General features: G+C 40.4%; 1 protein-coding gene across 1 annotated transcript in view; it reads left to right on the top strand.

Moving 5' to 3' along the window:
• Positions 1–16,565, top strand: part of NRCAM (neuronal cell adhesion molecule) — a 320,173-nt gene that overhangs the window by 271,855 nt on the left and 31,753 nt on the right. Inside the window, exons 18-23 of the mRNA XM_027123939.1 lie at positions 495–596; positions 6,919–7,116; positions 7,214–7,284; positions 8,287–8,512; positions 8,906–9,021; positions 10,359–10,563. Of these exons, the coding sequence (XP_026979740.1) occupies positions 495–596; positions 6,919–7,116; positions 7,214–7,284; positions 8,287–8,512; positions 8,906–9,021; positions 10,359–10,563 (918 nt within the window). The remainder of the gene's footprint in view (positions 1–494; positions 597–6,918; positions 7,117–7,213; positions 7,285–8,286; positions 8,513–8,905; positions 9,022–10,358; positions 10,564–16,565) is intronic.

Raw genomic sequence — 16,565 nt, 5'->3', positions numbered from 1 at the left:
AATTCCCTTAAAAATACAAATATTCTTCAGGTGCCCCCAAATCTGTAATTCAGCATGTTTCAGAAAGAACACTTGCATCTTCTTTTAATAGTATGTACATCTGCCTGTATTTGTTTTTCAGCATTTCCCATTCTCTGTTTCCCATTTATTAGAAATTCAGCTTCCGTATTATTTTTCCTGTTTGTGCTCCTCTATGTTTATGAGAAGACACGCACTGAGAGTGCTGGAGAACCATACATGTCCTCCCCTGGCTTTGGTGACAAGGGATTTAGTTTCATTTCAAAGAGAAACAAGCAGAGCTCATTGAGGGGTTCTCTTGGGTGTGCGTGTGTGTTCCCAGCAGCCTCAGCTGTTTTCATTTCCTTTCAGTTGCATGCTCACTGGCCATTACGTGTGCTGTGTCTTTAAATGTCCCCTCCAAGAATAGTATCATGAGTAAAGGAGAACCTCCTAAGGTCGGGCGGTTAACTATGATGTGTGTGTTTGGTCTACAGATGTCCCAAATCCTCCCTTTGACTTAGAATTGACGGATCAACTAGACAGGAGTGTTCAGCTGTCATGGACCCCAGGCGATGACAACAATAGCCCTATTTCAAGTATGTGGTGTCATTTGCTTTTTCACTGATAAACTTAATGATTATTTTCAAAGCACTGTATCCCATGTAATTGAAATTCCTTGCAAAAGATATTTGCTGGCATTCTCTTCTTCATTGCTAATAGAATCAAAACAGTTATTTATGTTCTGTTATTCAGCGCTGGAGTTATTCCTGGTTACGACTTCTGGTTTGGGACACTAATTAGTTGCTGAAGATGTTAATTAAGCAAGTACACTATCATTTTGTGTTTAAGATCCATAAGAATCACTTTCAATTTCTACCACAGTAGGAAGATGTATTGCAAGTTATTCATTTTGCCCATTAATATAGGAGAAAACAATAGAAGGACCAGTCTAGCTATTAGGAAATTGAGACTTGGTGAGTAAAGTGACTTTTCAAAGCCACAGTTGTTAACAGAACTGGGGGTAGACATCAGGTCTCTTTCTTCCCATTAGCCCTGGCTATAAAGTGGCACAGTCACCAGTGTCACCTCCTCACCTTGATGACATCAGCTTAGAGAATAAAATCAGGTGAGGGGCCATGCTATAAAGGTACTGGAAGAGCTTAGTAAAATTAAACTATAGATAAGCTTATAAGTTTTAAAACCAAAAAGGTACTTAAGAGAGTAGACACAAGTCTGTAATATATTACTACCTTCAGGTGTATACTGCAGGAAGACTAAATTCCTTTCCAGTGATGACCTAAGATACTGCTGAAGTGATGTGCGTATTGATTTGTTGCACCTGCTGGTAAAGCAGACTAGATCCAATGAAAGTAAACAAAAGCGTCCTCTCTATCTTGTGTTCTTTGGTGGTGTTCCTTTCTCAGTGGAGTTTTTGGTCCTTGATCAGAACATGTATTCATTCATGCTGAATCTTCCAGTTCATTCAGTACATTAGCCAGATTTAGCTGGTGAGGATGCTTGGAGACTCTAATTTTTACCCATGTTAAAATGATACCATTAGATTTCAAGGCATTTCTACTCTTTTGTTCGTTCATTCATTCAACAGACATTTATTGAGTACCTATTATGTACCAGGCATTCTTCTAAAACAAAACAGTCAAAAATCTCTGCCCATATGAAGTTTATATTTTAATTGAGGACACAAATAAGATAAAATTAATACATGTTACGTTATTGTGTATAATGTCATTATATATATGTATATGTGTGTGTGTGTGTGTGTGTATACACACACACACACACGCGCACACACACACACACACACTACTCAGATCTCCTTTTAAGAGAGAACCCACTACAAGGAATGTCAACAACAGGCTCCATCTGCTGCCCCCTCCCTAGGGATCAGCTGCAGCATTCCCATGAGGCCCCTCTCTTCCTGAGCTAGTCCAGGGACTGAGCACAGCGAGGGTCCTAGATTCAGCCATGCCTCCTGCAGAACTCCACTCTGGGGCTCCTTGCTGACCTGGCTGAATCTATCTGTATTGGAGTCTGAGGCTTTTTCCACACACACCTCCTTCCCCTCTCCTTTCTCAGACGTCAGACCTGCATTATGGTCTGAAGATCTTCCCTGCCGTCTCCTGCTTTCTGTCTCTTTTATCTTCCATGGACTCTTTCCCAAATAAATCTCCTACACATTTAGTTCTATCTCTGCATCTGCTTCCAAGAGGAATCAAACACACATATGTCTATTCACATGGTTATGTGTGTGTCCATGTTTAGGCCATGCAAAGAACAAAGCAGGAGAAGGAGAGTAAAGAATATGAGGGTCAGGGGTATAATTGCAAACAGGGTGGTCAGGAAAGGCTACCTTAAGCAGGTAACATTCGTATGCAAAACAGTATGGAGGTTCCTTAAAAAACTGAAAATAGAATTACCAGATGATCCAGCAATCCCACCCCTGGGCATATATCCAGGAAAAATGAAAGCTGTAATTCAAAAAGATACATGCATCCCAAAGTTCACAGTGGCACTGTTTACAATAGCCAAGACACAGGCGCAACCTAAGTGTCCATCAACACATGAATGGATAAAGAAGATGTGGTACATATATACAGTGGAATACTACTCAGCCATAAAAAAGAATGAAATCATGCCATTTGCAGCAACATGGATGGACCTAGAAAGTATCGTACTAAGTGAAGTAAGATGGAGAAAGACAAATATTATATGATATCCCTTATATGTGGAATCTAATAAATAGTGCAAATGAACTAATTTATAAAATAAAACTAGACTCATAGACATAGAAAACAAACTTATGGGTACCACAGGGGAAGGGGAGGAGGAATAAATTAGGAATTTGGGATTAACAGATGTGTACTACCAAACAAGGATTTACTGTATAGCACAGGAAGCTATATTCAATATATTGTAATAAACTATAAAGGAAAAGAATGGGGAAAAAGAATATAGTTATATACATTTATTTATGTATAACCAAATCACTTTGCTATACGCCTGAAACTAACACAATACTGTGAATCAACTATACTCCAGTTAAAAAAATAATAAATTTTTAAAAAGAAGGTAACATTTGAGTATGTCAATAAAGACATGAGGAGAGAGGTAGTGAACGCACTATGCAGTTAACTGAAGGAAGACCTTTCCAGGGAGAGCAAGAAAAACAGCAAAGCCCCTGAGACAGGAGCATGTCTCTCGGAAGCCACTGTGGCTGGCTGGAGTGAAACAAGAAGAAGTGAAGTAGGAGAGAAGGTCAAAGAGGCAAAGAGTTGGTGGGTGGAGTGGGATGTGCACTGTGCAGGGCCTTGTAGCCCTTGTAGGGGTTGGGAAGGAATTGGAGGGATTTAAATAGAGCAGTGGTCCCCAGTCTTTTTGGCACCAGGGACTAGCTTCGTGGAAGTGTTTTTCCACGGAGGGGGAGAGGGGGGATGGTTCAGGCGGTAATGTGAGCCATGGTTCAGGCGGTAATGCAAGCAATGGGGAGCGGCAGATGAAGCTTCACTTGCCCGCCTAACAAGCCATGGACCAGTATCGGTCCACAGCCCAGGGGTTGGGGACCCCTGAAGTAGAGGAATGGATCACACTGGCTATTCTATTGAAAATGGTCTAGAGAGGAACAAGAGGGAGAGTGGGGAGACCCGGCAGAACTACAGTTCTCAAACCATGCGTTGAAATACCATGCAGAACGTCAGCAAACCTCAGAGGTGCCTCCAGATATTAAGTTTTTGATTTTTAAATTTTGGGTTTTATTTTTTTAATTTAATTTTATTTTTTGGCTGAGTTGGGTCTTCGTTGCTGCACACAGGCTTTCTCTTGTTGTGGTGAGCAGGGGCTACTCTTCCTTGTGGTGCGCAGGCTTCTCATTGCGGTGGCTTCTCTTGTTACGGAGCACGGGCTCTAGGCATGCAGGCTTCAGTAGTTGTGGAACATGGGCTCAGTAGTTGTGGCTCATGGGCTCTAGAGCGCAGGCTCAGTAGTTGTGGCACACGGGCTTAGTTGCTCCACGGCATGTGGGATCTTCCTGGCCCAGGGCTCGAACCCGTGTCCCCTGCATTGGCAGGTGGATTCTTAACCGCTGAGCCACCAGGGAAGCCCCAAAATTTTGGTTTTTAAAAAACACAGTGACATCTCTCAGACACCCCATGAAATACTAGCTGGAGGCAGTTCACAGTTTCAGTATTGATAGTGCTACATCACACTGTGACAGTGTCATATCTCCGCAAAGCCTTTGTGGTGATAAAAAGCAAGTACCATGTGAAAATAAGTGTGAAACAGGAAATGAGGAAGGTGGTGTCAAATCTGTTTACAGGGTTGGACAAGTTATGCGGTGCCCAGTAGATTTTAAGACATAAACACTTATTAGATTATATAGACCTAACTCCTTAATACACAGAGATGTTAGGTATTTCTTTTGACCTAAGGGAGCCATGAAAAAAATTACTGAGACACTAAGCACACCATGAACTAAGAAAGTTTGGGAACTTGTGAGCTAGGAGGTTATGCAATAATTCTCACAAGAGATCTTGGTGACCTGGAATAGGCTTATAGGGATGGAGGAGCTGAGAAATGGTAAGCTGAGATTTTGAATATATTTTAAAGGTACAGCCAACAGGTCTATTGAGAGTAAGAGAAGGAGAAAGCCAAGAAGGACTTCAAGGTTTTGACCTGAGTTGTCACTACCAGTTGGGGTAAAGAGCAAAATGAGTCTTGGTCACATCCAATTTGAGATGCTGTACTAGACAAACAAGTGGAATTCTTGAGTAGGCAATTAAGTATCCAAGTCTGCAGTTCTGGGGAGAGACAGGGGCTGAAGATATAAATGTGAAGGTCATCAGTTTATGAAACTGGAGATCACCAGCAAATTAACATAGATTAGAAGGAGAACTCTAAGTGCTGAGCTTCCGAGCATTGCAACACATATTTCTAGTTCATCTTTGTACCTTTAATTCATATCATGGTACATGGCATGTAGTAGGCAATTAATGAATATCTAAATACCTATTTTTTGCATTTCTTTTTTTTTATTGAAGTATAGTTGATTTACAATGTTGTATTAGTTTCAGGTTTACAGCAAAGTGATTCAGTTATACATATATTTTTTTGACATTCTTCTTCTTTTTAGGTTATTACAAAATATTGAGCATAGTTCCCTCTGCTATACAGTAGGTCCTTGTTGGTTATCTCTTTTATATACAGTAGTGTGTATATGTTAATCCCAAGCTCCTCATTTATCCCTCCCCCTACCTTCCCCCTCTGGTAACCGCAAGTTTGTTTTCTATGTCTGTGTGTCTATTTTGGTGTTTTGTTTTTTGTTGTTGTTTGTTTTGCTTTTTTTGTGGTACACGGGCCTCTCACTGTTGTGGCCTCTCCCATTGCGGAGCACAGGCTCCGGACGCGCAGGCTCAGCGGCCATGGCTCACGGGCCTAGCCACTCCGCAGCACCGGGGCACGAACCTGTGTCCCCTGCATCGGCAGGTGGACTCTCAACCACTGCGCCACCAGGGAAGCCCTCTATTTCTGTTTTGTATATAAGTTCATTTGTATCATTTTCTTTTAGATTCCACATATATGCAATATCGTATGATATTTGTCTTTCTCTGCCTGGCTTAATTCACTTAATATGATCATCTCTAGTCCATCCATGTTGCTGCAGGTGGCATTATTTCATTCTTTTTATGGCTGAGTAACATTCCATTGTATGTATGTGCAACATCTTCTTTATCCATTCATCTGTCGATGGACATTTAGGTTGCTTCCATATCTTGGCTTATTGCACATAGTGCTGCAATGAACATTGGGGTGCATACATCGTTTCAAATAAATACTTATTTTTTACAAGGATAAAACATGTACATACCACAAAATTTTAAGAGAGACAAGAGGGTAGGTATGCACTGGAAAGTAAGTCTTCCTCCCACCCCTGATTCTCAATTCCTCTGGTGACACCAGTGTTACAGTGTGTATTCTCCAAGAGGTAACACATGTACTTTCAAGCGTATGTGTATGTGTATATGTTATAGTAAATCTTTTTATTTTTATACAACTGTAGTATCCAGCACACACTGGATTATGTTCTAAACCCTACTTGGTTTCACTTAACAATATATTTTAGAAATCATTCTGTTTCAGTACATGCAGAGCAGCCCTATTCATTTTTTACAGCTGCAGAATATTCCATTGTGTGGATGCATCATAATTTATTTAATCAGTGTCCTATTGATGAACATTTAGGTTCATCAGTGTCCTATTGATGAACAATTGTTTGCAATTAGGTTGTTTCAGTTGCAAACAATGCTGCCATGTGGATTCTTTTTCGTGTGCCTTCGAACATATTCATGAGCACATTTATTCAAAATAAATTGCTGGAAGCACAATTTCTGAGTCAAAGGGTCTCTGAGTTATCTAAATATCTAAATATTGTTAGATGTTCTAAATTGTCCTCTATAGAAGTTGTACCAATTTACACTTCCCACAAAGTATGAGAATGATTGTTTCCCTTTGTCATAGTTCGCAAAGTATGTTAAACATTTGATTTTGCCAGTCTTTTTGGTGGGAGAAGGTATCTCTCTGTATTTCACGTAACATCTCCTGTTATGAAAAAATCAATCATCTTTTCGTATGTTTAAACTTTCCTAGGAATATGTGGGCCACTTCTAAACAATTTTAAGGAGCTAAACTCAGCATGCTAGAGAAAGCATACTCTTATTGGATTTGCTTAAGTGTTGAGGACACTAGGCTTCTGAAATCAAAATATTCTAGTGAATTTTTCTTGAAAGTGAGATAATTCATGTTCAGCTGCTCTTGTTAAGATTGTCCTGTTCGTTATCCTCGCAACCTACCATTGGGTGACTGAATTCATGTCTTGGATTTGTTGTGTGTGTGTGCTGTGGCCAGAATTCATCATTGAATATGAAGATGCAATGCATGAGCCGGGGCTGTGGCATCACCAAACTGAAGTCCCTGGAGCTCAGACCACAGCCCAGCTGAAGTTGTCGCCCTATGTCAACTATTCCTTCCGAGTGATGGCAGTAAACAGCCTGGGAAGGAGCTTGCCCAGCGAGGCATCTGAGCAGTATTTGACTAAAGCTGCAGGTAAAGCACGACTTCTGTGATATGAAATAAAATAGAAGGGTTTTCCACTGTTTGCAAGAGACCAAAGTTTACGAGTATGTGGCTGTTTAACTTCTAGAACCAGATAAAAATCCCACGGCTGTGGAAGGGCTGGGATCAGAGCCGGATAATTTGGTGATTACGTGGAAGGTGAGCTATGTCTGAAATATTCAACTATATTTTAGAGTGGAAAGAAAAGTTGTTTTTAAATAATACCTGTATTAAAATCCCCTTTGACACATTTTTTGGAATATATACATATATCATATATTTATTAATCGTGTAGTAGGTAAAAGCTTGATCCTTGGAGCCAAAATGAACGGTACAAATCCCAGCTTTGCCACTTAGTAACTGTGTGACTTTAAGGCATTTCTTTACCATCTCTACTGTGTATCTGTGTGATGGGAATAACAGTGAACCAACCTCGTAAGATTAAAGGAGTTAATGCACTTATAACGCACTTAGAATGGTGCCTATCACATAGAATGCGCTCAATAAATTCTAGCTTGTGTTGTCACCATCATAGAGAACCATCTAGAAGACAGGTACCAGTAGTCAACTTCTTCAACTTTTTTCTTTTTGGCCTGTCTCTATTTTCTGGACTTGGAAAATTAATATATATTTATTTGTGTGATTTTAAAACTTATTCTAGATAGATCCATACATCCATACTTAGATACATACATGTTTGTATATACTTAGATACGTACATGCGTGTAGAAACAGGATAGAATGACAAGCCAATCTCTTTTTTTTTTTTAAAGAAAGAAGTAGTTCACAATTTCAGTCTCCAAGTAAAATAGACAGTGAGGTGCTGTCACACAACCAGGAGCACATAAAGGAAACTATATACCTGGAAAGTTTTGTGTCACCTACCCATGACTGTGGAGCCAGAATCTGAGAGGCCTAGGTGGTTTTTACTACTTCAAGATAGAGATTAACCACCTTTGAAATGTTGATCCCAAACAAGCTGTGGATCTCATCACAGGTGAAAAAAACGGACAAAAGGTCCCTGGAGAAAATTGTTCATAGCTTGTACTTGGGTGGTGCAGTGCTCACCGTCTTAAGTCTGGGAATTGAATTTGCCGTTCCAGTAAGAGATGGCACTGCCGATCTGTTTTATAAGCTCTGATGGTCTGGCTTTTCTTGTAGCCCTTGAATGGTTTCGAATCTAATGGGCCAGGCCTTCAGTACAAAGTTAGCTGGCGCCAGAAGGATGGTGATGATGAATGGACGTCTATGGTTGTGGCAGATGTATCCAAATACATTGTCTCGGGCACCCCGACCTTTGTCCCATACCTGATCAAAGTTCAGGCCCTGAACGACGCGGGCTTTGCTCCAGAGCCAGCTGTGGTCCTGGGACATTCTGGAGAAGACCGTAAGTGCCTGATGCTACTTCATGTCTATTTTTCCCCAGCAAAACAGACTTACCAAAGTGCAAGTCAAGGCCATGTCCAGAGGTGCTGAGATTGGGAGGGAGGATGGGAGGCAGCCATGATTTCGCTCAACATTTCTGCATCCTAACAGCCTGCTACATAGAAAATAGGTTCAGCATGTTAAAAGTTATTACTTTTTAAAAAGATATGTTGTTCTCACAAAGTCAAATGAACAGTGCTCAAAAAAAAAAAAAATCCATCTATTCTCCATCCTTGATAATACATAGAATCAGGCTGGGGCATGTTTCAAGCCAAAATTAGGAGATGGTGACAGTTTTTGCATGAAATTCAAAATGACATTGATACTTCTACCCCCCTTTCTCATCTTTCCCTAGTCCCAATGGTGGCTCCCGGGAATGTGCACGTAAACGTGGTAAACAGCACCTTAGCCGAGGTGCACTGGGACCCGGTACCTCTGAAAAGTATCCGAGGACACCTGCAGGGCTATCGGGCAAGTGAAAGAGACCTTTCGTGTTCTTTTCTCAGAAACAGTCCGTCGGCCAATGCCAGACGCCCTTTGCTTGGCCGGAGGAGGCCTTGAGAGTTCATGAGGTGTACTGCCTCAGGAAGCCTACCTCTGAAGCATCCCCGCTAGAGCTGGATCGAAATCTCACTGCACACCAAGGGAGAAAAAAATTCTTTCTCCATTTTTCCCACAGATAGTCTGCATTCTGCCAACTCAACAGTTACCGCATGCACGAAATGGGGGAAACTAATGTTCAAAAAACTAGGACGTAGTGAAATGCACCTAGCTTTAAAACCACACTGACTGTGGTTTTAAACGAACAAAACTATGTGTTGTACAAATAAAACTATCCAGAAAACAATGTAGACTTCTGTTTTAAATAGTTTATAGTTCAAGATCATAGAGTTCCAACTCAGTCATTCTTATAAACATCAGTTATCTGTGTTCTTGGGAAGCACAGAAAGACCGATTCATAGCTTTGATTGAGAGGTGGTCAAAGAACTTTCACACCTACCAAGGCGGTCAAGGCTTTGCTTGGTCAAACCCTGACCTCTAGAGGTCGGATTTTGCACTGCATCATGTTCAACTTTGGGTTTTTGGTTTTTCTTCCTCCAAGACTGCCAGATTCTGTATTTATGTTGATTTCTCTTGAAGGTGGCTTTAAACTCCTAAGATGACTTTAAGAGGACTTAGTAAACAATAGTTCTGGATTTCTATCCGAAGTTAATCAACACTTTATCTCTTCAAAATCTGTGTCTCCAATTTCATACCAAAAAATAAGTATTTTTAATTAAATGATGCAGTTTGGCATAGTGAGAAAGCCCTAGACTTGAAGTGGAGGGTCTTCTTACTTCTTGATAGCCCAGGGGCGCTTCTATACTGTAGGAATAGTAATAATAAAAGCTTCACTGTGGTTTTTAGTATTAAACTAAATGATATATTGTACATGAAGTTGTATTAACTCTGGAAAAGTACATAAATATTGGGCAGTAATTTTTACCATTAGAATATTTTACACAAGTAAAGGACGCTTAAATCCTTCTGTATGGGTCTCATGCCGTTTCACTTCTTTGGTTTATTTCACTTAGACTTCTCCAACAACATAGCATAACCGAGCTTCATCACAATTTCTTAATTTCCCTCATTACCTATGCCTTCTACTCACTTGCCTCAGAATTGATATCTGTCAGTTGTTCCACTAGTCTAAAGTGTGCCAAGGGAACCTTCTGGGAAAAAAAATCATAATAAAACTTTAACTTTGTGAGCATGAGGATTCTGTTGGCTCCGTTGTCCATCCCTGACTTTTACTCTTGCTGTTTCAGATTTACTACTGGAAGGCACAGAGTTCATCAACCAGAAACAGACGCCATATTGAGAAAAAGATCCTCACTTTCCAGGGCAGCAAGACTCATGGCATGTTGCCTGGGCTGGAGCCCTTTAGCCACTACACACTGAATGTCCGCGTGGTCAATGGGAAAGGGGAGGGCCCAGCCAGCCCCGACAGGGTCTTCAATACCCCGGAAGGAGGTAGGGTGGGCGTGTCACTGAGATCCTAGCAGCGTGTGGTGCATCCTGAGAGACTTTGCGTGACCGATGGGCCCCCAAAGAAAGTATATTCTGGAAGCCAAATGTGATTTTTCCCACAGATGAACACAGCACACACAGAGCTGACAGAGTGTCAGCTCATCTAGGGCCTGAGGGTGTGGGGAAGGCTTCAGAGGATTCCCTAAAACCCCCTTTCACTTCACTTAAAATTTTTCTCCACAGTTAATCACACGGTCAAAAACCTTGCTAATTTTTTTTAAATTTTTTAAAATTTTTATACAACTTTTTTTTTTATGGCTGAGCTGCATGGCTTGCAGAATCTTAGTTCCCCGACCAGGGATTGAACCTGGGCCCTGACAGTGAAAACTCCAAGTCCTAACCATTGAACCACCAGGGAATTCGCTATTTTTATACAATTTTTAAATGTTACTTTCCATTTCCAGTTATTACAAAATATTGCTTATATTCCCCATGTAGTAAAATACATCCTTGAGCCTGTCTTTTTTTTTTTTTAACATCTTTATTGGAGTATAATTACTTTACAGTGGTGTGCCAGTTTCTGCTATATAACAAAGTGAATCAGTTATACATATACATATGTTCCCATATCTCTTCCCTCTTGGCGTTTCCCTCTCTCCCGCCCTCCCTATCCCACCCCTCTAGTTTCATTAGATCCCATTTGTTTATTTTGTTTTTATTTCCATTTCTCTGGGAGGTGGGTCAAAAAGGATCTTGCTGTGATTTATGTCATAGAGTGTTCTGCCTATGTTTTCCTCTAAGAGTTTGATAATTTCTGACCTTACATTTAGGTCTTTAATCCATTTTGAGTTTATTTTTGTGTATGGTGTTAGGGAGTGATCTAATTTCATACTTTTACATGTGTCCAGTTTTCCCAGCACCACTTATTGAAGAGGCTGTCCTTTCTCCACTCTACATTCCTGCCTCCTTTATCAAAGATAAGGTGACCATATGTGTGTGGGTTTATCTCTGGACTTTCTATCCTGTTCCATTGATCTATCTTTCTGTTTTTGTGCCAGTACCATACTGTCTTGATTACTGTAGCTTTGTAGTATAGTCTGAAGTCAGGGAGCCTGATTCCTCCAGCTCCGTTTTTTGTTCTCAAGACTGCTTTGGCTATTCAGGGTCTTTTGTGTTTCCATACAACTTGTGAAATTTTTTGTTCTAGTTCTGTGAAAAATGCCATTGGTAGTTTGATAGGGATTGCATTGAATCTGTAGATTGCTTTGGGTAGTAGAGTCATTTTCACAATGTTGATTCTTCCAATCCAAGAACATGGTATATCTCTCCATCTATTTGTATCATCTTTAATTTCTTTCATCAGTGTCTTATAATTTTCTGCATACAGGTCTTTTGTCTCCTTAGGTAGGTTTATTCCTAGGTATTTTATTCTTTTTGGTGCAATGGTAAAGGGGAGTGTTTTCCTGATTTCATTTTCAGATTTTTCATCATTAGTGTATAGGAATGCCAGAGATTTCTGTGCATTAATTTTGTATCCTGCTACTTTACCAAATTCATTGATTAGCTCTAGTAGTTTTCTGGTAGCATCTTTAGGATTCTCTATGTATAGCATCACGTCATCTGCAAACAGTGACAGCTTTACTTCTTCTTTTCCGATTTGGATTCCTTTTATTTCCTTTTCTTCTTTGATTGCTGTGGCTAAAACTTCCAAAACTATGTTGAATAAGAGTGGTGAGAGTGGGCAACCTTGTCTTGTTCCTGATCTTAGTGGAAATGCTTTCAGTTTTTCACCATTGAGGACGATGTTGGCTGTGGGTTTGTCATATATGGCCTTTATTATGTTGAGGAAAGTTCCCTCTATGCGTACTTTCTGCAGGGTTTTTATCATAAATGGGTGTTGAATTTTGTCAAAAGCTTTCTCTGCATCTATTGAGACGATCATATGGTTTTTCTCCTTCAATTTGTTAATATGGTGTATCACATTGATTGATTTGCATGTATTGAAGAATCCTTGCATTCCTGGAATAAACCCCATGATCATGGTGTATGATCCTTTTAATGTGCTGTTGGATTCTGTTTGCTAGTATTTTGTTGAGGATTTTTGCATCTATGTTCATCAGTGATATTGGCCTGTAGTTTTCTTTCTTTGTGACATCCTTGTCTGGTTTTGGTGTCAGGGTGATGGTGGCCTCGTAGAATGAGTTTGGGAGTGTTCCTCCCTCTGCTATATTTTGGAGGAGTTTGAGAAGGATAGAAGTTAGCTGTTCTCTAAATGTTTGATAGAATTTGCCTGTGAAGCCATCTGGTCCTGGGCTTTTGTTTGTTGGAAGATTTTTAATCACAGTTTCATTTCAGTGCTTGTGATTGGTCTGTTCATGTTTTCTGTTTCTTCCTGATTCAGTCTTGGCAGGTTGTGCTTTTCTAAGAATTTGTCCATTTCTTCCATGTTGTCCATTTTATTGGCATAGAGTTGCTTGTAGTAATCTCTCATGATCTTTTGTATTTCTGCAGTGTCAGTTGTTACTTCTCCTTTTTCATTTCTAATTCTATTGATTTGAGTCTTCTCCCTTTTTTTCTTGATGAGTCTGGCTAATGCTTTATCAATTTTGTTTATCTTCTCAAAGAACCAGCTTTTAGTTTTATTTATCTTTGCTATCATTTCATTCATTTCTTTTTCATTTATTTCTGATCTGATCTTTATGATTTCTTTCCTTCTGCTAACTTTGGGGTTTTTTCTGTTCTTCGTTCTCTAACTGCTTTAGGTGCAGGGTTAGGTTGTTTATTCGAGATGTTTCCTGTTTTGTAAGGTAGGATTGTATTGCTATAAACTTCCCTCCTAGAACTGCTTTTGCTGCATCCCATAGGTTTCGGGTCATCATGTCTCCATTGTAATTTGTTTCTAGGTATTTTTTGATTTCCTCTTTGATTTCTTCAGTGATCTCCTGGTTATTAAGTAGTGTATTGTTTAGCCTCCATGTGTTAGTATTTTTTACAGATCTTTTCCTGTAATTGATATCTAGTCTCATAGTGCTGTGGTCAGAAAAGATACTTGATACAATTTCAGTTTTCCTAAATTTACCGTGGCTTGACTTGTGACCCAAGATATGATCTATCCTGGAGAATGTTCCATGAGCACCTGAGAAAAATGTATATTCTGTTGTTTTTGGATGGAATGTCCTATAAATATCCATTAAGTCCATCTTGTTCAATGTATCATTTAAAGCTTGTGTTTCCTTCTTTATTTTCATTTTGGATGATCTGTCCATGGGTGAAAGTGGGGTGTTAAAGTCCCCTACTATGAATGTGTTACTGTCGATTTCCCCTTTTATGGCTGTTAGCATTTGCCTTATGTATTGAGGTGCTCCTATGTTGGGTGCATAAATATTTACAATTGTTATATCTTCTTGGATCGATCCCTTGATCATTATGTAGTGTCCTTCTTTGTCTCCTGTAATAGTCTTTATTTTAAAGTCTATTTTGTCTGATATGAGAATTGCTACTCCAGCTTTCTTTTGGTTTCCATTTGCATGGAATATCTTTTTCCAACCCCTCACTTTCAGTCTGTATGTGTCTCTAGGTCTGAAGTGGGTCTCTTGTAGGCAGCATATAGATGGGTCTTGTTTTTGTATCCATTCAGCCAGTCTGTGTCTTTTGGTGGGAGCATTTAATCCATTTACATTTAAGGTAATTATTGATATGTATGTTCCTATTCCCATTTTCTTAATTGTTTTGGGTTTGTTATTGTAGGTCTTTTCCTTCTCTTGTGTTTCTTGCCTAGAGAAGGTCCTTTAGCATTTGTTGTAAAGCTGGTTTGGTGGTGCTGAACTCTCTCAGCTTTTGCTTGTCTGTAAAGGTTTTAATTTCTCCATCAAATCTGAATGAGATCCTTGCTGGGTAGAGTAATCTTGGTTGTAGGTTTTTCTCCTTCATCACTTTAAATATGTCCTGCCAGTCCCTTCTGGCTTGCAGAGTTTCTGCTGAAAGATCAGCTGTTAACCTTATGGGGATTCCCTTGTGTGTTTTTTGTTGTTTTTCCCTTGCTGCTTTTAATATGTTTTCTTTGTATTTAATTTTTGAAAGTTTGATTAATATGTGTCTTGGCGTGTTTCTCCTTGGATTTATCCTGTATGGGACTTGCTGTGCTTCCTGGACTTGATTAACTGTTTCCTTTCCCATGTTAGGGAAGGTTTCAACTATAGTCTCTTCAAATATTTTCTCAGTCCCTTTCTTTTTCTCTTCTTCTTCTGGAACCCCTCTAATTCGAATGTTGGTGCGTTTAATGTTGTCCCAGGGGTCTCTGAGACTGTCCTCAGTTCTTTTCATTCTTTTTTCTTTATTCTGCTCTGCAGTAGTTATTTCCACTATTTTATCTTCCAGGTCACTTTCCAGGTCACTTATCTGTTCTTCTGCCTCAGTTATTCTGCTATTGATCCCATCTAGAGTATTTTTAATTTCATTTATTGTGTTGTTCATCGTTGCTTGTTTCATCTTTAGTTCTTCTAGTTCCTTGTTAAATGTTTCTTGCATTTTCTCTATTCTATTTCCAAGATTTTGGATCATCTTTACTATCATTATTCTGAATTCTTTTTCAGGTAGACTGCCTATTTCCTCTTCATTTGTTAGGTCTGGGGGTTTTTATCTTGCTCCTTCATCTGCTGTGTGTTTCTCTGTCTTGTCATTTTGCTTATCTTACTGTGTTTGGGGTCTCCTTTTTGCAGGCTGCAGGTTCATAGTTCCCGTTGTTTTTGGTGTCTGTCCCCAGTGGCTAAAGTTGGTTCAATGGGTTGTGTAGGCTTCCTGGTGGAGGGGACTAGTGCCTGTGTTCTGGTGGATGAGGCTGGATCTTGTCTTTCTGGTGCGCACGTCCACGTCTGGTGGTGTGTTTTGGGGTGTCTGTGGCCTTATTATGATTTTAGGTAGCCTCTCTGCAAATGGGTGGGGTTGTGTTCCTGTCTTGCTAGTTGTTTGGCATAGGGTGTCCAGCACTGTAGCTTGCTGGTCGTTGAGTGAAGCTGGGTGCTGGTGTTGAGATGGAGATCTCTGGGAGATTTTCGCTGTTTGATATTATGTGGAGCTGGGAGGTCTCTTGTGGACCAGTGTCCTGAAGTTGGCTCTCCCACCTCAGAGGCACAGCACTGACTCCTGGCTGCCGCACCAAGAGCCTTTCATCCACACGGCTCAGAATAAAAGGGAGAAAAAGTAGAAAGAAAGAAAGAGGGAGAGAGAGAGAGGGAGGAAGGAAGGAAGGAAGAAAGAAAGAAAAGAAAGAGGAAAGAGGATAAAATAAAGTAAGATAAAATAAAATAAAGTTATTAAAAAAAAAATAGGGCTTCCCTGGAGGCGCAGTGGTTGAGAGTCCGCTTGCCGATGCAGGGGACACGGGTTCGCGCCCCGGTCCGGGAAGATCCCACATGCCGCGGAGCGGCTGGGCCCGTGAGCCATGGCCGCTGAGCCTGCACGTCCGGAGCCTGTGCTCCACAACGGGACAGACCACAACAGTGAGAAGCCCACGTACCGCAAAAAATAATAATAATTTTTACTATTATTAAGAAAAAACATTTTTTAAGGAAAAAAAGAAACGGACGGATAGAACCCTAGGACAAATGTTGAAAGCAAAGCTATACAGACAAAATCTCACGAAGAAGCATACACATACACACAAAAAGAGGAAAAGGGGAAAAAATAATAAATCTTGCTCTCAAAGTCCACCTCCTCAATTTGGGATGATTGGTTGTCTATTCATGTATTCCACAGATGCAGGTACATCAAGTTGATTGTGGAGCTTTAATCCGCTGCTTCTGAGGCTGCTGGGAGAGATTTCCCTTTCTCTTCTTTGTTCTCACAGCTCCCAGGGGCTCAGCTTTGGATTTGGCCCTGCCTCTGCGTGTAGGTCGCCAGAGGGCATCTGTTCTTCACTCAGACAGGACGGGGTTAAAGGAGCCGCTGATTCGGGGGCTCTGGCTCACTCAGGTGGGAGGAGGGAGGGGCACGGAGTGCAGGGCGAG

Source organism: Aethalodelphis obliquidens, unplaced genomic scaffold (genome assembly GCF_003676395.1).
Source record: "Aethalodelphis obliquidens isolate GAN/ISIS:26980383/991018 unplaced genomic scaffold, ASM367639v1 scaffold27, whole genome shotgun sequence".
Taxonomy (NCBI): Eukaryota; Metazoa; Chordata; class Mammalia; order Artiodactyla; family Delphinidae; genus Aethalodelphis; species Aethalodelphis obliquidens.
This window is presented reverse-complemented; position numbering and strand designations above follow the sequence as displayed.